This window comes from Leptosomus discolor, chromosome 11 (genome assembly GCF_034619465.1).
Source record: "Leptosomus discolor isolate bLepDis1 chromosome 11, bLepDis1.hap2, whole genome shotgun sequence".
NCBI lineage: Eukaryota > Metazoa > Chordata > Aves > Leptosomiformes > Leptosomidae > Leptosomus > Leptosomus discolor.
This window is the reverse complement of record NC_141401.1, coordinates 3756439-3777745: the sequence shown is the minus strand read 5'-3', so window position 1 is coordinate 3777745 and position 21307 is coordinate 3756439. Positions and strand designations below refer to the sequence as shown.

At 50.6% G+C, this 21307-nt stretch overlaps 3 protein-coding genes across 3 annotated transcripts in view; all 3 read right to left on the bottom strand.

The window, feature by feature from the left end:
- Positions 1 to 878: 878 nt before the first annotated feature.
- SELENOS (selenoprotein S) lies at positions 879 to 7486 on the bottom strand. The gene is made up of 6 exons (XM_086471585.1): positions 7399 to 7486; positions 7084 to 7218; positions 5421 to 5527; positions 3911 to 4000; positions 3732 to 3810; positions 879 to 1689 (listed from the first exon to the last, which is right to left on the bottom strand). The coding sequence occupies exons 1-6, from the start codon at positions 7484 to 7486 to the stop codon at positions 1604 to 1606; spliced, it is 585 nt and encodes a 194-aa protein (XP_086327711.1). The 3' UTR covers positions 879 to 1603.
- Positions 7487 to 7911: 425 nt separating this feature from the next.
- On the bottom strand, positions 7912 to 13733 carry SNRPA1 (small nuclear ribonucleoprotein polypeptide A'). Its single transcript, XM_086471433.1, has 9 exons — positions 13652 to 13733; positions 12914 to 13061; positions 12303 to 12381; positions 11889 to 11935; positions 11090 to 11192; positions 10478 to 10557; positions 9135 to 9210; positions 8629 to 8722; positions 7912 to 8002 (listed from the first exon to the last, which is right to left on the bottom strand). The coding sequence occupies exons 1-9, from the start codon at positions 13731 to 13733 to the stop codon at positions 7944 to 7946; spliced, it is 768 nt and encodes a 255-aa protein (XP_086327559.1). The 3' UTR covers positions 7912 to 7943.
- Positions 13734 to 19308: 5575 nt separating this feature from the next.
- The window catches only part of PCSK6 (proprotein convertase subtilisin/kexin type 6), a 36047-nt gene continuing 34048 nt past the window's right edge, over positions 19309 to 21307 (bottom strand). The window contains exons 19-21 of the mRNA XM_086471865.1: positions 21011 to 21140; positions 19850 to 19962; positions 19309 to 19406 (exon numbers count right to left, since the gene is read on the bottom strand). Coding sequence (XP_086327991.1) covers positions 19309 to 19406; positions 19850 to 19962; positions 21011 to 21140 — 341 coding nt within the window. The remainder of the gene's footprint in view (positions 19407 to 19849; positions 19963 to 21010; positions 21141 to 21307) is intronic.

Sequence of the window (21307 nt, the reverse complement as noted above, 5' to 3'; positions counted from 1 at the left end):
GGATGGGATGTTTGGAAAGCTCATCTACAATAACCAGCAATAACTTTATTCTCTATCCACAGTGCTCAAGAAGGACAAAGATCACAGACGCTTCAGTTCCTTACTCCTTCCAGCCCCTCACCTCCCAAGTTTTACACATTTGCTAGCCAGGGGCCCTTCTCAGTACAACCCCCCCTCAGTTTTTCTGCTGCACAAGCTGGCAGCAGGGCGAGAACCCACCTTGGCACCCAGCCGGGCAGCCAGGCTCTCGGTTCCCCGCCCCAGACACGCTCAGAGCAGGAGGCAGCACGACGTAAGCGCGTAACGTCCCCGAGGGGTAACCCTTGACCCCGCACGGTCCTGCTGCCACAACACACAGATCTGTTTGTGGCTTCTCTTTCCGCTTTGACCATCTCGCAGTGTTGGAGCTGACCGTGTGCCCGTGGATCCCCTCCTCCTCGAACCCCCTTTGTCACCAGTAACTTGTGAAGAAACCCGCTCTGCTCCAGCAAAGGCCTTTCTTGTCTCGATTTACTTCCGAATACAGCTGGAGTGCTTAACAACCACAATGCAGTCTATCCAATTTCAGAATCACTTCCTGGGGGCAGTCAAGAGAAGGGGGAGTTTCACTTTTTCAACTTGGGAAACCTTGATTTGGTCTTAACCTGAAGGTGATTCTTCTAAAAATATGATTTGGAACACACAACACCCAAATAAAACAAAACTGTTAGAAGACAAAAAGAACAGCTGAAAAAACCTCTTTTGTTTATGGAGGTAGTCAAATGGAAGCCATTTCATTTGATCTCTTATCTTGCTTTATACACATTTATTGCACCAGAACATCCGCCTTCTATATAAAAAGATGCTGTAGAAAACCACAAGATTGTAAATACTCTAGATTTACGAGTTGTTTGCAATTATATTTAATATTATTTTGTTTTTACAAAGCAGTTGAAATTAAAAGAAAAAAAAAAAAGAATAGCAAGAAACCCCCCATCTGCTGTCTAGCATCAGTAATCCTCACTGGTTTGTTTACCATTTATAAGGAAAACGTCATGCAAGGTAGCTTGTCACAGGGACTCTTCGGCAGTAACGGGCCTTCGGTGCAAATCTGTGGTGTGTGTCAGTTCATCTCTTTTTTCTGAAAGCCCCTCCACCTAAAATTCAAGGGATCTGCCGATGATGATATTCTTCCCTTCTGAAGTACCTTCCAGCCAAACACAGGAAATCTGGGAACACATGGCCAAGGATGGCAAGTATCCTCATTTTACAGAGGTAAACCCAGAGTAGAGAATGAACTTTGCCCGAGGCCAATCTTTTGACTAGCCAGCCACAGAACCCAGCGATCTCACAATCCCAGGTGATTCACCTTGGCTGGAGACTACAGAAGAGTGAAAATTAACTGATTACGCTGAAATCGTTTCTTCATCTCCTCCAAGAGGATCGTGTGTTTTTCAGGTGTAGCATCAGCTTCCGCGTCACTATTTGTAAATGGTGTGACTCTGTTTCCCAGTGAACACCCGCACTAAGCCCAGTCCCCCAGGAGTCCCTGTGACAGGCCAGCCGTAGGCAGGCAGACAGCGGGCACGACCAAGCCTGCTAGTGACGTGCGGCACTAGGGAGGTTAGCCTCATCCGCCTGCCGACGGGCCTCTCCGGCCTGGTCTCCAGGAACAAGTTCCTCCTCCTTCTCCAGACAGGGGGTTGTAGCCTAAAAGTACAGAGGAGAAATCCACCATATTAATATTCATCCTCTACAGGCCTTCACCGACACACAAGGAACACTGAAAAGAAATCCCACAACGATTTGCACCTTGTTCATACTTCCCGCATAGGCAGCATGTTAAGGAAAAGGAAAGCAGAGAAAATATCCAGGCTTGAGATGCTTTATTTTTGTAGCACTAGCAGTAAAAGCTGTTGCAAAACACTCGTGTTTTGATTTGATTAATTTGGATTAAATTAAATTGAAATTAATTACCATTTAATTTCTCTAAGTCTGCACTAAAGCTTTAACGCTGCTCTGCAGAGTAAAGGAAGCAGTAATAACTCTTAAACAGTGAACTCTGTGAAACTGTATCTGTTCTCCAAGAGCCCTAATAGGGACTTGATCTTTTACTCCTTAAAATGATCTTTTACTCCTTAAAATGATCTTTTATTCCAGTCCTGCAAGCAATACTCTGAAGGCCAAAAGGTAAATCCACTCATTGCTACTGTAAGGTTTTTTAAAAGACTATGAAAAGGCACGTGTACCCAGCAAGGCAAACAGATACTTGAGCTGCACGTCCCAATGCCGTAACTACAGGTAACTTCACCTTACGAGTACGCATTCAGAAAGAGACAATTTGGCAAACGTCCTCCATTTGCCCTGTACAAGGCACAGAAAAAGACAACTGAAAACCAGTAGTGCTGCTAACCAAGCAGGTTTCAAAGCAACCTGTTCCACTGAAACTTCAAGCGCCACCTCCATCTTTGAAGTTTGTTTTTCTCAGAGTAGCCAAGTTCTCTTTTCTAGCTTAATTCAGCAGCTGAACAGCGCAGGTGGTTCTTTCACTTCTGCTGATCTACCTCACGAGGAGATCAGAGACCCCTAATGCTACGATCTGTAACTTAAGCAAAGATTCTGCTTCGGATGAATCCAGGAGAGGTGCAGCTGGGAGGGTGCCTCAGCCCAGCTGCCCCGACCTTGGTTCTCAGCCCAGCCATTATCCGGGCGCCGCTCCCCCCCGGAGCGGTGAACACCCCCTGCAAGAGCTCTGAAGGTATCTGACAGGGTCAGACGCCAGACTGCACTCGTATGAACAACGTCAGGCGAAGCACTCCCTCGGCTCCTCCGGATGTTGTCAACAGCTGCCAGTAAAGATTCTCAAAGCAGAAATTTCAGCACTGAACCTAATGAGCTTCAACATGTTTAATCGAGGATCTTCATGTTTCAGACATTTAATGCAGCGACGGACTTAGCGCTGCACCCTGCGTGGGTTTCACTTTTAGCCCGACACAACTGAGGCTGTCTAGATGATCCCCTCCACTGTGGAAAACGGTAATTAAAACATTACACGTAAATGAGCGCTGGCAGGCGTGGCACAGGCTGTCTGACCAGCGAGGAGCCCAGCCGCACGGCCGACGCACGGCTGCGACCCTAACGCGGGCTGCGTAAGGCCGCAGAGAGCAGCTCATCCACCCGGAGGATGGCAGCGGTGGGCAGTGGGTTTAGTGACAAGACCCTCTGGCCGTTTGCGAGGGTTGGGACCAGTTTAGACACCTGCAGGATCTATACATTCAGCAGGTCATTACTGTCGTATCTGATAAATAAGGTCACATTTTGCACAATGAAGTCTTTCATCTGCCTGAACCTATGTAATACAAAGTAAAATCCTCTTCCTGCATTTAGTACTACAGGGGGTTGAAACACAGACCAGATAGCAAATTATTGGACTTTTACAGTAATGGGGGAGGGATCCCGGAAATACTGTAAGAATCTATAATTTTGAGTGACAAAAATCTCAGTAAATTATGGCAAAAGCATTTACAAGAAAAGGGAAACACTGCTTCTCTGGGGAAAAGCACCACAGAAACGTCCTGCTAGGTCTTGCACCAAGTGCCAATCAGGCCACACAGGTCAGAGGTAAAGAGCTCGTTTGGGAGGCACATTTTGTTCCCCCCTCAAAGAAGAGAAAAAATAGGTACGATGACTACGTACGCAGCTGGAGGAATGCTCTGTTTCAAGCTCAAATACCTTAAGGATTTCATACTTACCACCTCCTCGCAAGGGCTTTTTGTTTGGTTTAGATTTCGGGACTGCTGATGAGGTGGAGGCACCAGATTCTACTTCTTGCTGTTCACAAAAGCAGAAGTTACTCAGAATTTAATCAACGTGAATTGCAGCTACTCTAATCACATGAACATAACTGTGACCTGATTAACACAGTTGTTACCTGATTCAGCTTCAGGTTTCCTTTATAGCTCTTGCCTTCTTGCATACTTTCCCACATCGCTATCTTCTGCCTTCGCTTCTCTTCTTCAAGCTACGGAACAAATCCAGGATATGCAAGACAGATCTCAGAACTGACAGAATGGCCAACGCTACAGAAACATCTACAACAGGCTCATCAAAACCCAAGGGATCCACCTTTAGCTGATGCAGCATCTCCGAGCTTATGGAAGCATTTCCTTGTTTAAACACCACGTCTTCCCAATCACAGACCAACCACCCCTCCCCAACACATACAGACCATGCCTGCAGCTTCTTGTGACCACTTGATGCTTTAAAACATTTTGAAAGTAAAGCAGAACCAAATGGCAAGCTTAAATCCTGCGTTTATAGAAAGTACTGAATAAAGAATACTGCACATGATAGTAATTTAATGCACAACGTAGGGTTCTACAGAAGAAAGTGTTTTTCAGAGGAACAACACAGCCAGCTACAGATTTACATCCCAATACACATTACCAACAGTTCTCCCAGCTCTCTTCTAAAGCAATTTATCCACAAAACCAAACAAATTAATGGTTAAGATAGACTGTCGCCTTCTCAACAAATGAAAGGAAACGAGGCAGCTACTCCATCCCGTGGAGGAGAGCAAAGTCCCCCTGACATCAAGCACACTAGACCTAGACTTTCTACACAGCAGCTATTTTCTTCCACAATACGACTCTTCATTCATTTTTAATTGCCAATATTTATTGAAGCATCGGCTGTAAACTGAGGTCTGAAAGTATCTGACTGCAGAAGTAAAAACAGAAGAAGAGCTGGGATTAACAAGCAATATTACTGCTATGCTGATCCCATCCACTTTTCTACGCTGTCCCACACAGCAATATACTATTCCTCATTATCTCAAGCTGTAGTTCAAACCCTTAAATTACAGCGATGCTCAGCTACATTTCTAAGAACTTATATTCATACTGCAATACACGTGTGCAGTAGTACAGTTCATCTAAATACCAGTAAATCCCCTCCAGCCACTCGTCGCACATACAACTAAGTTTCTGTAGGTAGAGACTGACCTGTAAAAAACCAAAAGATCAGGCCCACAGTGTCCCACGCACACAATTACTTGTGGAGAAGCGAGTGCCATGGAGATTAATTACTTCAGGAAGGAGTTCTAATCAATTCATTCCAATCAATGAAGAGCACCAGGCCATCAGGTCAGCACAGCATGTAAGTATGTGCTTGCATCGCTGGAGCTCCACCGTGCTACCTACAGCCTGCTGCTGCTCCGTGGGTCAAACCTCATCGTGATCCCTACTGCCCGTTACTGCTCCGTGGGTCAAACCTCATCAAAATCGATCCAGGTAAAGGAGGGGTGGGAAAACCCACCACCCACACTCCAGCAGAGCGCGGTCTCCTGTTCTTCTGGTGCCTAGCGTGGAGTAAACCTTTCTATAACGGCAGCAACGTACTTGATGACAAGTTAATGAGTTAAAGAAACGCCCTCTGGTTACCTGTCTTTGCTTTTCTTTGTATCTTTCCGCTTGTGCGTTCAACTCCTCTTGCATCCTGAGGCGAGCTGCTGCCAAAGCTTCCTGCCTTCTCACCACCACGTCAGGTTCTAGGAGATGGGGAATGAGTTTGCAAAGCTGTTCAGGACAAGTTCTAGATGGTCTCCTCAAAGAACAGCAATAAGGAAAGGTTCGCATCTCTCCCTGCAGCCGTTTTGCAGAAAATCACCGCTCAAGTTCAGTTTCCAGCTAATCTTTTATAGTAATTCATACGCCGATTTAAATTTCATAGCAATTTAATATTTTTTAGAGCAATTACTTTAATGGGATTTTAATGAATAAGGACACCGATGTAACAAACCCATTAAAAAATGAAAATTCAGACTTCTAAGCTACTTGCTTCTATTTCTGAAGGATTTGTTTGACACAAATAATTTCAGAAACATCACCCATGTTTCACAGGGATTCCATTTTTACCCAAAGAACTTCTTTTACGCAGAAGCATGAGGCAACCAGCCCACATTCGCTCCTGCTCCTTCTGGCAACTGGGCCCGCTTGTTTCACTACGGCAGAGAAGCAGTGGCAGATTCAACATGCTCTGTCAGCAGAGAAATTACTTACAAATAACCCAAGAGAAAACTGTCAGTCTCAGAAAATCTACATCGAGTCACCACTTCTCTTGATGACTGGTCTTTAGGAGAAGTCAGAAGATACCCAAACAAAGGCAAATATTGCTCCTTTCATCCAGCAGCTGAAGCACCTCCGCATTTGTTTGCCTCCTTGTACATTTGCTATTCGCTCAGCGATAAATATGTAAAAGAAATTTCAGTACTCCCAGTAATTTCATTTTATAAGCAGTTTTGGCAATTAAAGGAAGCCTTAATTAGCATTACAAAAGAACACCCGTAGGATAAGGGCACGCAAGTAACATTTTCTGGGGCCCCACGTCCTGCCGTGCCAAGATGCCAAAGGAATCGGTGCCAAGCACGTATCGTTTTGGCGGATGCATAAGCACAGCCTGTGCTTTACGGCAGCGAGCCTCCAAGCGAGGCAGGACCGTGACTGTGTAAGATTTACAACCTATGCCACACTTGAGAAGGTAACACAGACGGGAGGCAGTTACGCCCCAAACGTACACAATCCTGCCAGAATAGGAACTGTAAAGGAATAATTGAAAGTAGATATTATGAATATTCATTAAAATATTAATATTAATATGTTCCCCCCAGTATTTAGATTTGGACGGTTTGGGTTGGTAAGTCTAAAAGTTATTTGATAACTGACCACAACTGATTTTAACCATCTTCTCTCAGACCCTGCGCTATCAAAGACCAGCTGTCCCCTTGTTCTACAAAGCCCCGCTCCTCCACTCCCAACCGCGCTACTTTTGGACACAGTCCTTCCTCGACAGCCTTTCAGAAACACTCCTCGTGGTCCAGCCTTTCCCCAGTAACGCGACCTCCACGCTTCTGTGGGCCTGAACAGCGCGACCCTGAGTAGCGTTCACCGGTAAAGCCCCTCGGAACCGAATCTCCTTTGGGTTGTTACTAAACGAAGACTCTGTGGATCCGAGCAGCTGCCCGACATCCCCACCCGACTGCGGAGCGGGGCAGGACCCGAGAAGAAGAGCTCCAGGGAGCTCTGGAGAGGAGGAAGGTTTACTCACCCACCGCTGCGTCGGCTGCTCCCGCCGGGCCGCTCGGCCTGGCCGCCAGGCTCTGGGACACCTTCTGGACGAGGAGGTAGATGGCGACACCGGCCAAGAGGATGTACCAGCCATAGCTGGACAGCAGGGAGCCCACTGCGACGAGGACAAGCCGGAGGTGAGGGCGGGCTGCGGGGGAAGAAGCCCACCCAGCCGCGGGGCGAGCAGGCGGGAGGAGGCCCGGCCGGCGTCCGGCTCCCCTCCTCAGGCCGCCGGGCTCCCCTCAGCCCCACCCCTCCACCCGGGACGCGCCCCCCGGCCCCGGCGGCCCCTCACCCGTGTGCTGCAGGAACTCCAGCCCCCCCGGCCCCAGCGCCGCCTGCCCGGGGCCCGCCGCGGCGCCGCCGCCGCCCCCCAGCTCCATCGCCCGCCGCTGCCGCCGCCGCCGCCTCACGTCCGGGAGCCGCCCCGCGCGCCAATCACCGCCCTCCTCGTCCTCCTCCACCTCGCGGCCAGCGAACCAATCCAGGAGCGAGGCTTCCCCTCGCGGGCCAATAGGGAAGCGGCAGCGCGTAAAGAGCGTGACATCATGGCTGTGTCAGCCAATGAGAGAAGAGCGAAGGGCTTTCGGGAGCCAATCGGAGCGTGCGGAAAGAGCTCCGCCCCTCTCTCCCGCCGCCATGGCCGCGCCGCCCCTCTCTCTCTCCCTCCCTCCCTCCCGCCCCGCAGGACGCGGCACCACGGGGAGAAAAAGGACACGATCGTTTATTGAAGGCCGAAAGGCGCCGGGAGGGGGCGCGGGGGGCGGCTGCCCGCGGCGGGGCCGGCCGGGGAGGGGGGGCTGTCGGGGAGCAGCGGTGGCCGGCGGGCACAGCCCGCGCCTACGAGCCGTTGGGAACCGGGTCTTCTTCCATCTCTTCCTCGGCGTCGTCCGAGGGGCCTGGAAGGACACGTCGGGGTTTTAGGGCTGTTACCGCGAATGTCAGTTTTGCTCCCCGCGGGGCCGAGATAAGCTCTCACCCCTCTGAAGAGGGGCGGCCGTAGGGTGAACTCTTAACAAACACCCCAGAAAGAAAACTCTACATAACGCTAACGTACAGAAAACGGGGAAAATTACCCGTCTGTGGGTAAGATTTGACCAGAGAGACCTCTCAGAGACACACATACACCCCCCTGACCCGAGGCACTAACACTCAGAACAAGGCAGTCCAGAGACACCTGGTAATCACCCTCATTTTTCTAAATAACTGGGATGAACTGTTGGGAGTTGGCCAACTCAGGGAGGCCAGCTAACAGCCCTGAACTGCGCTCCCGCGGCCGGGCAGCCAACACCACGGGGTGGTTTGACCCTGGCTGCACGCCCGCTGCCCACCAAAGCCGCTCCATCACTCTCCCCCTCCTCAGCTGAGTCTTACGGACTCGGACAATAAAGTTACACTCATTTTAAAGGGTTTTTTTCCACTCCCTGTTTGGCCCTTCCAATGTAACTCCCTACTGAGAGCACACCAGGCAGCAAGGAAGAGAGGTAGATTCTGTTTGGGAGACAAAAGTAATAGAAGTAGTGACCTGATTTTCGTTCTCTGCCTGGAATCTGGCCAGCCTGTAGCAACCCCTTCAGTCGCTCCACTTCCGCCAAAGTCGTGGCGTTCGCTATAGCAGTCTGAAAAACAGACAAAAGAACACGATGGATCTTCACACACGGTACGTGAGTCTGGTTAGAATAAACATAAGAACAAGATTTTTTTCCCCCAAGCTTCTGTAGAGAGTTCTACAAAGTTCTAGATCTAGAAAGTTCTACAAATGACAAAGCACAGTTCTTACTTCCCCCCTTATTAAACAAGCTGCTCTGTCCTGGGAGAACTCTTAAGCTTAGACCAACGTTTCATTTACGTTCTTAAAAACCAGGTATGTTATAACAGAAGAAAAATTACTGGAAAAAACACCTAAACCAAAGTTACGCCACACTTATCACAACAGGGGGTGCCAGGAGGAAGGAAGGATTGGTTCAGTTGGGACCCACGACTGTTTTTCTCCTCCACTTTCGCCCACGTGCTCTGTCCTGACGTATTTACCTTAATTGCCTCAACGTCCCCTGGGGAGGGCCCAGCTTTCTTTTTGTCAGTTGGCAGACCAGCACCTGGATTGAAGCTTCAAAGGAAAAATACAGCCCGTTACACCCTTTGAAGGGCACGCGCTCCTCCAACTTCCAAACCAAGTTTGGAAGCGTTCAATCAAGTGTAGTATCTTATCTTTGTTAACAAACTGATACAGTGAAGAATTGCCTCCTTCAGAAACACCAGCAACTTGTCCTCGCTGTCCCCTTCCCCCCCCTCCCGCCTTTTCATCTGCTCACAGGGGCAGACCTTGACTTTAGGAATTAAGCGGTTGACAAAAGCTGTTCGATTTGGATGTTGTTGAACACTCGGGTGGTCTGTCGCCGTGACAAAAGCAGGGTGGATAAATAAACTGGTAAATGAAACTGGGTTTCCTGTTCTTAGGTGTCTAACAGGATATTACAACAGCCTATATTAAAGCCTGCACTAGGCTGGATGTAATCTTAACCCTCAAAAGTGATCAGCTGCTGCTTTAAGGGAAAAAAAAAAAAAAAAAGAACAATCTGTACTCTGTGAAAATGGATGTAATCAGCTGGAAAGAATTTCCTGAAGTGCTGACCCAGCATCCCAGTGCTGCAACCTCTTTTGCAGCTATAGAAAGATTTTCTTCATATCTGGTTATTGAGCTATTTAGTCCAATCACCTACTTGTTCTGAAACTACCACAGACCTGATCCCCTTTCCACTCATAAACTAGAGCTAGAGGCCATCTAGCACAGTTCTAAATGCTAAATACGTTCAAGGGATTTTTTTTTTTTTATTCAACTAGGAATTTGGAAATGCTGTTGCCATACATGACCTGAATTCTGATTTCCAAATAGGATGATGGAAGATCAAACAAAACATATGATGTACCACTTAAGAACTGAACTAAACATATATTTGCAATAGCTTCAAGACTTTCATCTGCATTTATCCTCCTAAGTACAGCAGATTTTACAGTTTATATTTCCTGGCAAAACAAAAAAAAAATTAGTTACCATCTAGGGAAAAAACAACCAAAACAAACAACGGCCACCTCGCTGTGTTAAATGACAAAACAAAAAAAAAAAATCAAATTAAGGTTTCCTGCTTGTTGACTGAAATCAATCCACCCTGATCAAATATCGCTTTCAAAAATACTTCCGAGATGTATTCACCACCATCCAAAGCTCGGGATGCTCGGACCAGGCCCTTCTGGCCGCCAGAGCTTTCAGGCCATCCTGCCAGTAACTGGTATTTCAGTTTTCTGCCTCGTACCGCACACAACGTGGTGTTTCTGAAGGAGGATGCCAGTGTAAATTTGTTTTGTCTTGATCTTACGTTTTTGTTCTCCTGGCAATATCCTTTGCAAGCTGTGCACCCCGTTTGCCCTTGAACATTTTCTCTGCCTCCTGTCGCTCCTACAGCGATACCACACACACAAAGTTAATGTCAGCACATGGCATTCTGCAAAGCTTCTGTCCTTGCAAAGAAAGACACGTTGGCTCATCTTCATCGGTCAACACTGGGACGTGGAGACCAGGGGTAAGAACAAGCACATGAACGTGGCCCAAGGGCTCAGGCTCAAGGTGCAGCACCCCGGTGCTCCTCAGAGTAAGAGCTCTTCCCCCCACTCATCTTCACCGAGAGCAGAGGGCTCTGTTGCGGCTGCTCATGTCTTTCTCTAGAGGTCTGTCTTTCCACCAACACCAGAGGGCCAGAAAAGAATCAGACTAAACAAAGGCAGTAAACAGACTATATCCGTAAAGAAGGAAACCAGGCAAGAAAACAAAGAGCGTGTTTTAGAGCCACTTATGACACAGGGTTTCAAGAAAATTTACAACTATGGCAAAAAGCTCACTGTTACCGCTGAATTTTCAAGAATTTAACAAGAGGATTAAAAAAAAAAAAAAGGTTTTCATCTTGTGCTGAATCAAAAGAAAGCAGACTTACTTTGAGCTTCACTTTTTGAAAATCCAGCACTCTGACCTGGGGAACTTTGTGGATTACATATAATCTGTAATGCTTCTTATTTGTTACAGGGTTCCTTAAAATGCTACAAAGTAAACAGAGGTTATAAAGAGGTTCTTCACACCAAATATTTTAAAATACACATATATTGAAATACATTCATATACTTAAAATGCATTCAGACAACAAACACCACCATTAAACAAGCCTAGTGACAGCGTTCTTTTGTCTGATGAAAACTATAGCAAAAACTTGCACTTTCTATTATCAATAAAGTAGATTTTATTGAAGAACATAAACAACCTCAAAATATTAAAAACCCCACCCAAATAACTAAACTATCACATTTCCTACCTAGACACTGATCAACCAAAAAAATCACACGATAAATTGCCTTTCTTTTTCTGTCCCTCACACCGAAGGTAACGTTACCGAAAAGTCACTGTTTACGTGTATTTTAAAGTATTTTGTACCAACAGTTTAAAACCTTCAGTTTCCAGTTTTTTAAAGGTTCAGGTTACTTCAACGCTTGTGTATCGGCTCATAGAGATCTTCCATCTCACCGCCCCAACAGTCTGTCAGTGACACAAACCCTCACCCCCTAAACACCGGGTATTTCTGAAGCGTAGTGGAAACGCCGTGTATGAATTCGACTTTTAGGCATAAAGAACCTGTGGCAGCTCATAAAAAGGAGAGCATTCCGCATCAGAGCCCAGAGCCAGGCCAGCAGCAGAGTTCAAAGAGCGGAGAAAGCGCAGCTTTTCTTTTCCAGGTGACATACCTCAGGTACGTTAACGATTTAATAGTCGATAACGGATCCAGCTCACCCTACGTGATGGGAACACAGTAAGAAACCGTAAGTCCATTTCGTGAAAAATCAAACGTTTGAAAACAAAGTTCCTGAACTCACACCAATTTTGGAGACCAATTAGAATTACTAATTGGCACTGATTAGAATTACTGCGATTAGTTTAACAGGAAACCCACTAAGACTTTGTGCCTGCTGTTCCACTGCACGCTGCAAATTACAGTCACTAAAATACGAGCACCATTAACTACCAGTAAAACAGTATGGTATCACTCCAAAGAGAAAGAACCATCATAGGACAGTACTCTCAGTAAAAAGCTTAATTAGAATGATGACAAACACAAAACTTAAGCTTGTTTATAGATTTATCCTGCCTCGGTAGCTTACCAGTTCAGCAATGTTGTTGTTGGTAAGAATGAGCTCCGTCAGGCTGGGCAGAGCCTGCTCAAGGTTTTCACCAATCCGACTAAAGAAGAACAAAAACCAAAGGTTTCACTTAGGCCAAAACTTAGCAGTGAAGAGACACACAGAAATAAGATAACATAGAGGATCTCCCTGTAAAACAACCCAGTCTGGCACTGGCAGAAGTTTGAGCTAGCACCCACTACCCTACTTCTCGTAACAAAGCTGGCAATAAATACCAGCCATCACCGTAAGAGCATTAGATAAAATACGAGATTTATGTTCATTTCACTTGCAGGTATCCCTGTTTTCTTGTCTTTGTGGGGATGATTCCTGAAACCCAAAGTTCTGGCCGAATTCCAAACTCTGCATTTCATTGCCCTGTCTGAAAAACGAAAACTGACTTTTGCACTGAATGAGGCAGGAAACTCAAAGAGGGCTTATACAGTGCTTAATACCCTTTTTTTCTTTTTTTTTTTTCCCATAAACCAAACATTTCCACACCTACCCAGCACTGAAAGATGCATGCACACTTCTCTCCCAAGAGCATTTTCCTCCGCCCCAGGGTCCCATCTGGCCAAAACACAACCGCTTACCAAATCCTATTGTTATTCATCAGAAGAGTTTTCAGTCTTCTCAAAAGAGGGAATCCGTCCAGTTTACGGATCTCATTGTCAGAGAAATCAATTGCATCAAATTGGTCCAGGGTGGCGCCCAAGTTCTCAATAACAGGGATTTTATAGCCTGGGGAGAGAGCGCAAGGCAGGAATTAGATGGTGCCCACAGGAAAGCAGAACAAAGCATGAGACAGAGTGCGTGGGGGGCACATCTGGACAGACTGAGGGTGCAGATAGGCTCAGTCAAAACACCTCCGGAACAACTCTCCTCCACATCACTCACAGACCAAACTAGCACCTCCCCCCCCCCCCCCCCGCCCCTCAAAGCCAACAGCCCCCACAGCCTTTCCAAAGCATCCCTCTTCCTGAGCAAACACCCCAAATCCCTCCCTGCGCGTGTCCCCTCAGCTCAAACACACCTTTCTGCCACATCCCTCGTGTGTTTCACCCCCACCACTGCCGGTTCCTCCGACATTTCCCCCAAATTCCCCTTCCATCCCACCCCCCCAGCTTCCCCTGACACCAGAGACTCTTTAACCCCCACCCCAAGCCCCCCCGGCAATTGCAACCTCCCCCGCGGCTTCCCCCGTCCTGCTGCAGCCCCTCCTCCCGTTGCAGGCCCCATCACAAGCCCCTCAGCCCCCACCCCCGCCGCAGGCCCCTTCCCGGTGCGGGCCCTCCGCCCGCGCCGCCAGCGGCCCCGCCGAGCCCGCGCACCGCGCAGGTCGAGCTCCCGGTCGCGGACGGCGTTGGTGTACTGCGCCGCCTGCTCGATCAGCTCCGCCGTCAGCTTCACCATCCCGCCGGGCCCCGCCGCTCCGCTCCGCTCCGCTCCGCTCCGCACCGCGCCGCGCCGCCCGCTCCGCACCGCCGCTAGGCCGCGCCGCCGCCAGGCCCACCCGCCGAGCGCCGATCCGCGCCAGGCCGAGCAGCCGAGCGCCGAGGCAGCGAGGGGCAGGCACCGCCCCCGCCGCCCGCCTTCTCCCCCCCCCCCCCCCCCCCGCGCTGACCGGAGAGCGGCGGCGGTCGCGGCCGCTTCCCCCCGCCCCAGCCCGGGCAGCCTCCGCTCCCCCACCTCCCCTGGGTCGGGCAGGCCCAGGCTGTGCCCCCTCAGAGGGTCCCGAGGTCCCTGTGCCCTGACGGGGAGCAGGGGGAGTCCTGCAGCCCCTGCCCCGAGCCAGGCCTTCTCCTCGCTCCTTGGTCCCCTCCTCAGTCTCACCCCCTTAAAGGTCTTTTCACGGTGATTTTCCGTCCAGTTGAAGCCTCACGGCTGCAGGGAGAGCCGGGGCTGCGGGCAGCAGCTTTCCTCCAGCAATGGCACCGGCAGCGCTGCGGCAGCTCGTCGGCAGAGGGACCCGGTGTCCCGCAAACGCCTCTTGTCTTGGCAAAAGCAACCCCCCAGCGCCCCGGGGTGCCTGCCCGGCACCCCAGTCCCCCAGAGAGGACTGGCCTGACTGCAGGGGTACGGGTGAGGAGGGCAGCCATCCCTCCTGGGGAGCTGCTGGCAGCTAAACCTCTCCTTGCTGAGGGTGAGGTCCCTCCACGCTGCCCTCAGCCACCCCACAGGCCTCCCTGCACCCCACAGCCGGGCAAGGGGAGCGCACAGGGCCGGCACCCAGCCCAGTGCCTGAGCCCATCGGTCAACAAACTTAGGAGGTGCTTGGCTTTGCTACCAGCGGTACCCTAAAGCAGCACAAAGATGTCACCGGAGCTCCCCTCGCAGCTATCCGGCTTTCCCAAAGCACAAAGTCTGCAGAAATGGAGGCAGAGCGGGCTGGGAACCCGCTTCAGGCAGATGAGGGGCAGCGAGCAAGCTGCTTGCCCTTGGATAGAGTTGGCTCCTGGGTGCTTCGCCGCTGGGACTGTGCTTGTTCAAGCCCGTGCTGCTCCCTTCCTGCTACTCAGCCAGGACAGCTTCCCGCAACAGTTACAGCTCCTGGTGCTTTCTTTCTTCCACCCAGGCAGCAGCTCAGCCTTTGCTCCCGGACACAGGGTTGCCCATAAACGCTTTGCCCGTAAACACTTTCTCCCTGCAGCGTTTGAGACAGTTGCTCCGGTGCTTCCGTCCGTGTTCCTAGTGTCAGAGAAGGCGTGATGGGCTGGGAACACGCCGCAGGCTGCAGCGTGACACTCGCCCTTCGCCTGCGAGAAAAACCGCACTTTCAAGTGTCGCTACAGCCCCTCTTACCCGCTTTAGGAATTTGGAGAACGGCGAGGAAGAGCTGGGGGGAATGCTGGGGGAGCTGAGAGGGCTCAGCCTGCCGTGTCTGGCCAGGCAACTCCACTTCAGCGTAAAGCAGGTCACTAGGTCTGAGGCTGGCACGCTGCCCGGCGTCGGTGCTGGGCACTTGGCCCCGCTGGCAGGGCTTGGCTGGTGGCAGCAGGGCTTTGCAGGCCGGTGGTGGCAGGCGAAGGGAAGCAGTCGACCCCCCCTCAGGCCCCAAAGCCTGCCGAATGCCACCAAACCGCCGCTTCCGCAGCCCTGCAGAAATACTTCCCCAGCCCTCAAGGTCCCCTAGGTGAGATGAGGCAGAATGATTTCTGGATCCAGTGCTATGGAGGGAAGGATTTTTTTCGTGAGCTGTGACATTTCTGTGAACCCAGGGGCTGTGATCGTGAGGTTTAATGCTGCGGCCACGTTTGGCACCGCACAGCGATGGCTCATACTTTTCTTTTGGGAGCATCGAGCGGCATCACCCTGAGAGTGACGCCTGGCTCGTTCCCTGGGACTCCAGCATCAGAGCTGGCTCTGTTCTGGCTGGCGATCCCTGCAGAGGTGTCAGCTGGGGTCAGGCAGCTCCTGTGCTCCCTACTTAAAAACCACCCTCACCAAAGCTGCGCGTGGAAGCACGTAGTCAGGTTTTAGCCACATCTGCGTTTGTTTAAAAGCAGTGAGGAGAGAGCAAGAAAAAGAGAGCGAGCTGTCATAAGCAAAAATGAAGAATTAGCAGCACTATTGTACGTGACTCAGGGATCCCGCGGTGGTAAAGACCACAGGGTCTTTAGTCGTTTCAGGCAGTCGTTAAAAGGAGACCCTCATCAGCCTCCTGGAAAGCACGTCCTGCCTCTGACAAGGCCAAATAAACCACGGCCCTTTCTCCCTTAGCACAATACAGCTGTATGCCTCAGCTCTGCAGCTGTAATAGAATTGTAATTGAGAGCAGACAGATTCTTGGTCTCAGATGCTGCACACGAGCTCTTAAAAGCCCTTTTTTTGGTGACAGAAAGTCAAAGCAATGATTTTTAAGATGTGTGTTCCCCACCTGCCAACTGCAAAAGATGGCTGTGGATGCAACCTCACAGCCAAACAGCAAACAAGGAGTCAGGCTGCACTAAGATTTGTCAGAAAACAGCTATTATAGATTTGGCTTTGGTGCCAAGAGACGGTAGAGAAATGGGCTTTAATAAATTTCCTAAATATGCATTTATCTTGAAGACACAGCCACTTTGATCCTCTGAGCATACCAGTGTCAGAGAGACTTTAACAGCTCCAAGCAAGCATTGCAATAGCTTGGATAAATAATCTGAATTTTATTACTTTCCAAGAAAGATTTCTGAGCGAGTTAGTGCCCTGGGAGATGCTGGAAGCTGATGTTTTTGCATGAACTTGACGTGTAGAATTTGTTGGTCTTTCCCTGGCAGGCTGGAGGGCAGCAGAAAGCGGGATAAAGCCAGGACTGCTGGGGATTGGTCATCTTAAATTGCATTGCTTCACCCAGTGTGTATTTTAAGTTATGCCAAGGATGTAAGGGTAAACATCTTTTTTTTTTTTTTTTTTTTTTTAGCATTTCAGTACTTCTAAATATACCAGTGAGCTGTATTTAGCGGCAGGCTGCTGTGAGCCAGAGAACCGAAAGGCAGAGCTGACGCAGTACTCCTGATTCACAGCTCCCCGTTTTTGACTGTTCGACACAGCAACAGAAATGAAAGTTTGTTATTTTACAACCGAAGGGGCAGAAGCCAGGAGCATTTCACCCCAGTCCTGACCTCTGGTTTGGCCCGAGACAGACAGGGGAATCCTGGAGCAACAGAAGGAATCACTGTATGCGATAAATCATCTGATTAATTCACATTTATCACAGATGATGAATGCAAAGACCTGTAAGACGCAGGAGTCCGCAGCAGCACAGCTCTGAGAAAGCACCTTCCCTCGTGGGAGGGCTCCGTTCTTTTCTTTTTTTTTCCACACTTAAAAAGCTCTGTTCCAGATATCCAGGCACTACCCTGGGCGTGATTAAACATCGCAAAACCAAAGCGACCAACAAAAGGCTCCACAGCTCCCTCCACTCCCCGACCCACCGGCAGCTCCTCTCCTTCCCCAGCCAGCCCCAGGGGGGGAAGGTGGCCCTGCGGTTCCCAGCTGCTGCGAGCTGTGGTGGGGCACTGGGAGCCGCAGGATGAGCCTTGTACGGGTGGGAAAGGGGAGCCAGCCCTCCTGCCAGCTCATCTGGGATCCCCCCCAAGCGGAGAACACGGCCCGAGCGCAGCCCCACACCCCAGCCAGGCGGCCCTGGGTGCACCAGAGGTGCCAGCCCAGCCTGGCACGGAGCAGGTATCTGGGATACGAGTTTCCTCGGAAGGTAAAAGACCTTTATGAGAACAAAAGTGAGGTTTTTGCGGATGCAGCTCATCTGTTCCTGAGCCCTTTCTCCCGCAGGTGCTCTGGGCTCACCGGTCGCTCCAGCCAGGACAGCCGCTTTTGTCCAGCGAAACAGAGATTTGTGCCGCCTCGCTGCCCTGCCCTGCCTCTGGTTGGGATGAATTTGGAAGAAGCACAGATCCGTTTGTCAGGGGAGATCAATAGTTTATTAACTTAAAGGTCAATTCACCAAAGCTCCGTCTTGCCTTGGGTTTGGTCCAGGCGGGTGAGGACCGGTGACGGTGTGGCTCTCCCCTCTTCACCTGGCTGAGGTAAGCTCTAGCGGGCAAGCCCAGGCAGGGTGCGTGTCGTTGCAACCGAAACCAAGCAGGGATTATCCCGGCTCCGTCAGGAACTGGTGACAACCCCTACTGTGAATTTCATTGGCAAAAGGTTTAACTCGTTAAAACTGTTAACAATGAGAATCAGAACGCGCAGCGTAGGAAAGAGGGTTTACATACGTCTGGTGCAAAGAGCGGCTCTGCAGGGTCAGAGAGGAGAAAAGGAGAAGGACGGAAGACACAAAAAAAGATTCCCCACTCCCATATAAAAAATAGTCCACGGAGAAAAAACAAGGATTGTATAAGTTATTTTTTAAAAATCTGTAAAGCAACATAGCCAAGGATATTTTAAACACAATTATATAAACACCACACAACTTACTAGTAAGAGAGAGCATGAAAAGGTTTGTTTCGGGGAGCGGTTTTGTAGAATTAAGAGTTTCCTGGCCGGATCCCTGGAATGTCTCTTTTGGAAATGGATGCCCAAGAAAAATCACTGCCATGAACAGGAGGATTTTGTGAGAGAGAGGGGTATGTCCAGCAAAACAGGGGAAGGATCAGAGAGCAGAATGCCAGAAAAGATTAATTGGGACACCATCTCGTTTAGAGGAAGGATCTAGCTCATTCCAGAACTGAATTAATCAGCCACTTACTTCCTAGCAGTTCCAGGAGGGAAATACGTTTCACGGTAAGGCTGTGACCCCACAGGCTGGTCTGTGCGGACAAACCTCCCCCTCGCCCCGAGTCCCTAAGACTCCCTGTAGGCACAGGACGTTCCCCTGCCGGACTCGCGGGGCTGACACCGCCTGCAGAGCCACATGGATCAGCTCTCGCTTTGGTCCTCAAATCTCCAGTTATTGCCACGGCCAGAAAGAAACAGCTACCGACCGAATCCGAACAGGAGCGCCAGAGCGGGCTTCCAGGCGCCGCCCTGGGAACCACCCAATTCATCGTTTTACGTATGTACAGAGCACGGCGCCGGCCGTCTGCAAGGCAAGTTTATATCAGCCGTCACCTAGCAGAAAAGGGCACCAAAAATTGAGCCAGAAACAGCTTTTTCTTCGCAGATGTGTGAAGTCCTGCATCCTTTGCAGCAAGGGCTCCCGCCAGCCGCTCGGGGCGGGCAGATCAGTAGGATTTCTGCGAAGAACCAAGCGTGTGTACATGGATCATGCCTTGGTCCCTGCTCATGAGGAGTGTTTGAGAGTATTAATATCACCGCTTGTCTGCTGCCTTTCAGGACTTGATCATTCAGGGTACGATCCAATCTCTGCTTAACATATTGCTATAGAAACGCGCTGACAGTGATATTAAAGCTATCAAACTTACGAGCGAATGCTTGACAGCACCATGTAAACTCTCCCAAAGCTGAAAAAATAAACTTTTGTCCTAAACATTTGGCAAAACTGGGCTGGCAGTTGTTGGAAGTCCTGGATGGATGCAGCCGCTGAACTTTACCCGGCCATAAGACACGTCTGACAGCAGAACTGCACAAACAGCTTCTTTTCACAGAGCTTGTTTGATTTCACCATCTCACAGAAAGTCTTGTCAGCTGGGAGGCCGAGGCGAGGAACAAGAGAAAATGAGAGCAGATTAACATTTTAAATAAACAAACATCGCATGTAACGGGCGGTGCAATTCGTTCCAGTGTTGGAGGAGAGAGAATTGAAAAGGAGTCGCTTTTTAAGGGCATCTTTCACAGGGTTTTAATGAAGGAATAAAGCAGCTTTGCAGCGAGTGGGAGAATTAGCCCCAAGACTAAACTGTAACAAGATACGAACACTTGGATGCGTTTGAGCAACAGGCAGACACTCAGCAGCTCTGCCAGGTAACCTGCCTGCCCACAGCAGCCAGAGCCCAGCTCACTGCAGCCGTGCAAGCCCAGGAGCTGCACAGTGCTTTCAGCTTTCTGCTCCGAAGGGAATCCCCCAAAACCCCTCATTTTTGCTACCGGGGAAGCACTACAGTGCCAGAACTTCTGCCACAGCTACTTACCGTTGGTGCAGGTTTCATTTGTTACACAGGAGCCGCCGAGGAGGCTGAAACCTTCTTTACACTTGAGGCAGTTTCCGCTGGAGCCCTCGCAGGCTGAGCAGTGGTCATCGCACCTGGGGACAGAGATGCTGCCACGGTCTGAACCGGCAGCGACACCCCGACCGCAGCCACCCGAAATGGGCCCTCGGCCGGATAAGATGCCTGCCGGCACTGCGACATCCAGACTGAAGCGGAGGATGAGGAAAACAGTGCCTCTGAAGCTTGAAAATTCATCAAAACCCTGGGAAAAATGAGCTTGGTGGTGCCAGCTCGATGCTCAGTGACAGCTAGTGACATCCCAAAAGCGCTCTCCTGTTGGGAAGCCTCAGCGGGACACACACCTCTCTTCCCAATTAGAAAAAGGACTGCGAGGGGAACCTGTGCTGTTCCCATCCATTTGCTCAGGGAAAAAAGACTCCCATCAGCTGTGCCTCCCGCCCGGGGATGGTGGCTTGCAGAGACTGTACCCAAACTCCCTGAGAAGGGATGCGGGAACAGGAGTTCCTCCCTGCTGGAGAGCCAGCGTGGGCGAGTGAAACCCTGGGCAGGCAGGCACTGTGCTGCGTGTTCCCGAGTCACCTTTAATCCTTCCCTTTCATGTTCGCTTTCACGAGGCTGAATCCACTCCCACTCCCCACTTAAAGCGCGGTGCCGGTGAGTAGGAGCAAATTGCTGCCTCCCGGCGTCTCCCAGTCTCCCGCACGCAGCCCCCGTGCGGGCCAAGGCGCGGGCGAAGCTCCTCCAACACGGCCGCGGGGCAAACCGAGCAGGTTTGATTGAAAGTTGGAATATTTGCCTAAACATCACCGTTCCTCCCACGCCTCCTCCAAAGAGCCCAAGGCCAGGGCTGAGCCCCTTCCACCATAGCCTGAAGACATCTTGGCTGGTTGGTTCCAGCGGGGAGGGGGGAGCGTGCAGCTTCCCTGCTCTTAAATCTACAGGGCAGGGGCGTGTGGGGTCCAGCCCCCCGGCTACCCTGGCTCCCTCATCCCTATTTTAATTTCCTGAGTAAACAGCTCCAGCTCTGAGCTGTTTTCAGCACGATCAGCGTTTCTGTCACCGCTGCCAGCGCACCCCATCGGTCCCAGCTTCGCGCCGGTGGCCACCGGGGAGGTACCGTACCTCTTGCAGACTTTGTTGGGCAGCCCGTGGCTGTCGGCGGGGTAGAAGCCCTCGCGACAAGCAGGGACGCAGTGCCAGTGGGGTGCGGGGGCCTCGGGGGCACAGGGTGCGCAGTCTTCCTCGCCCGGCCCTGGGGGGGGGGATAGAGGAGAGGGCACACGGATCATTTCGGAGACAGTGCCGGTGTGGCCGCAGCCCTGAACAAGACGGGGGGGCACCAGCTCGGTTCTGCCCTGCTCGTGCCCGGGAGTGAACAAGCTGCTTGTTGTGCCACCAGGGTGCTGTGCGGCTGCTTGG

What these genes read in the sequence shown, in the direction of transcription:
- SNRPA1 (XM_086471433.1), bottom strand. Translation starts at nt 13,733, where the DNA reads ATGGTGAAGCTGACGGCGGAGCTGATCGAGCAGGCGGCGCAGTACACC. An exon ending in ACAACAACATTGCTGAACTG is followed by an intron (nt 11,936 to 12,302) that starts GTAAGCTACCGA and finishes CCCATCACGTAG; the next exon opens with GGTGAGCTGGATCCGTTATC. An exon ending in TTCAAAAAGTGAAGCTCAAA is followed by an intron (nt 10,558 to 11,089) that starts GTAAGTCTGCTT and finishes GTATCGCTGTAG; the next exon opens with GAGCGACAGGAGGCAGAGAA.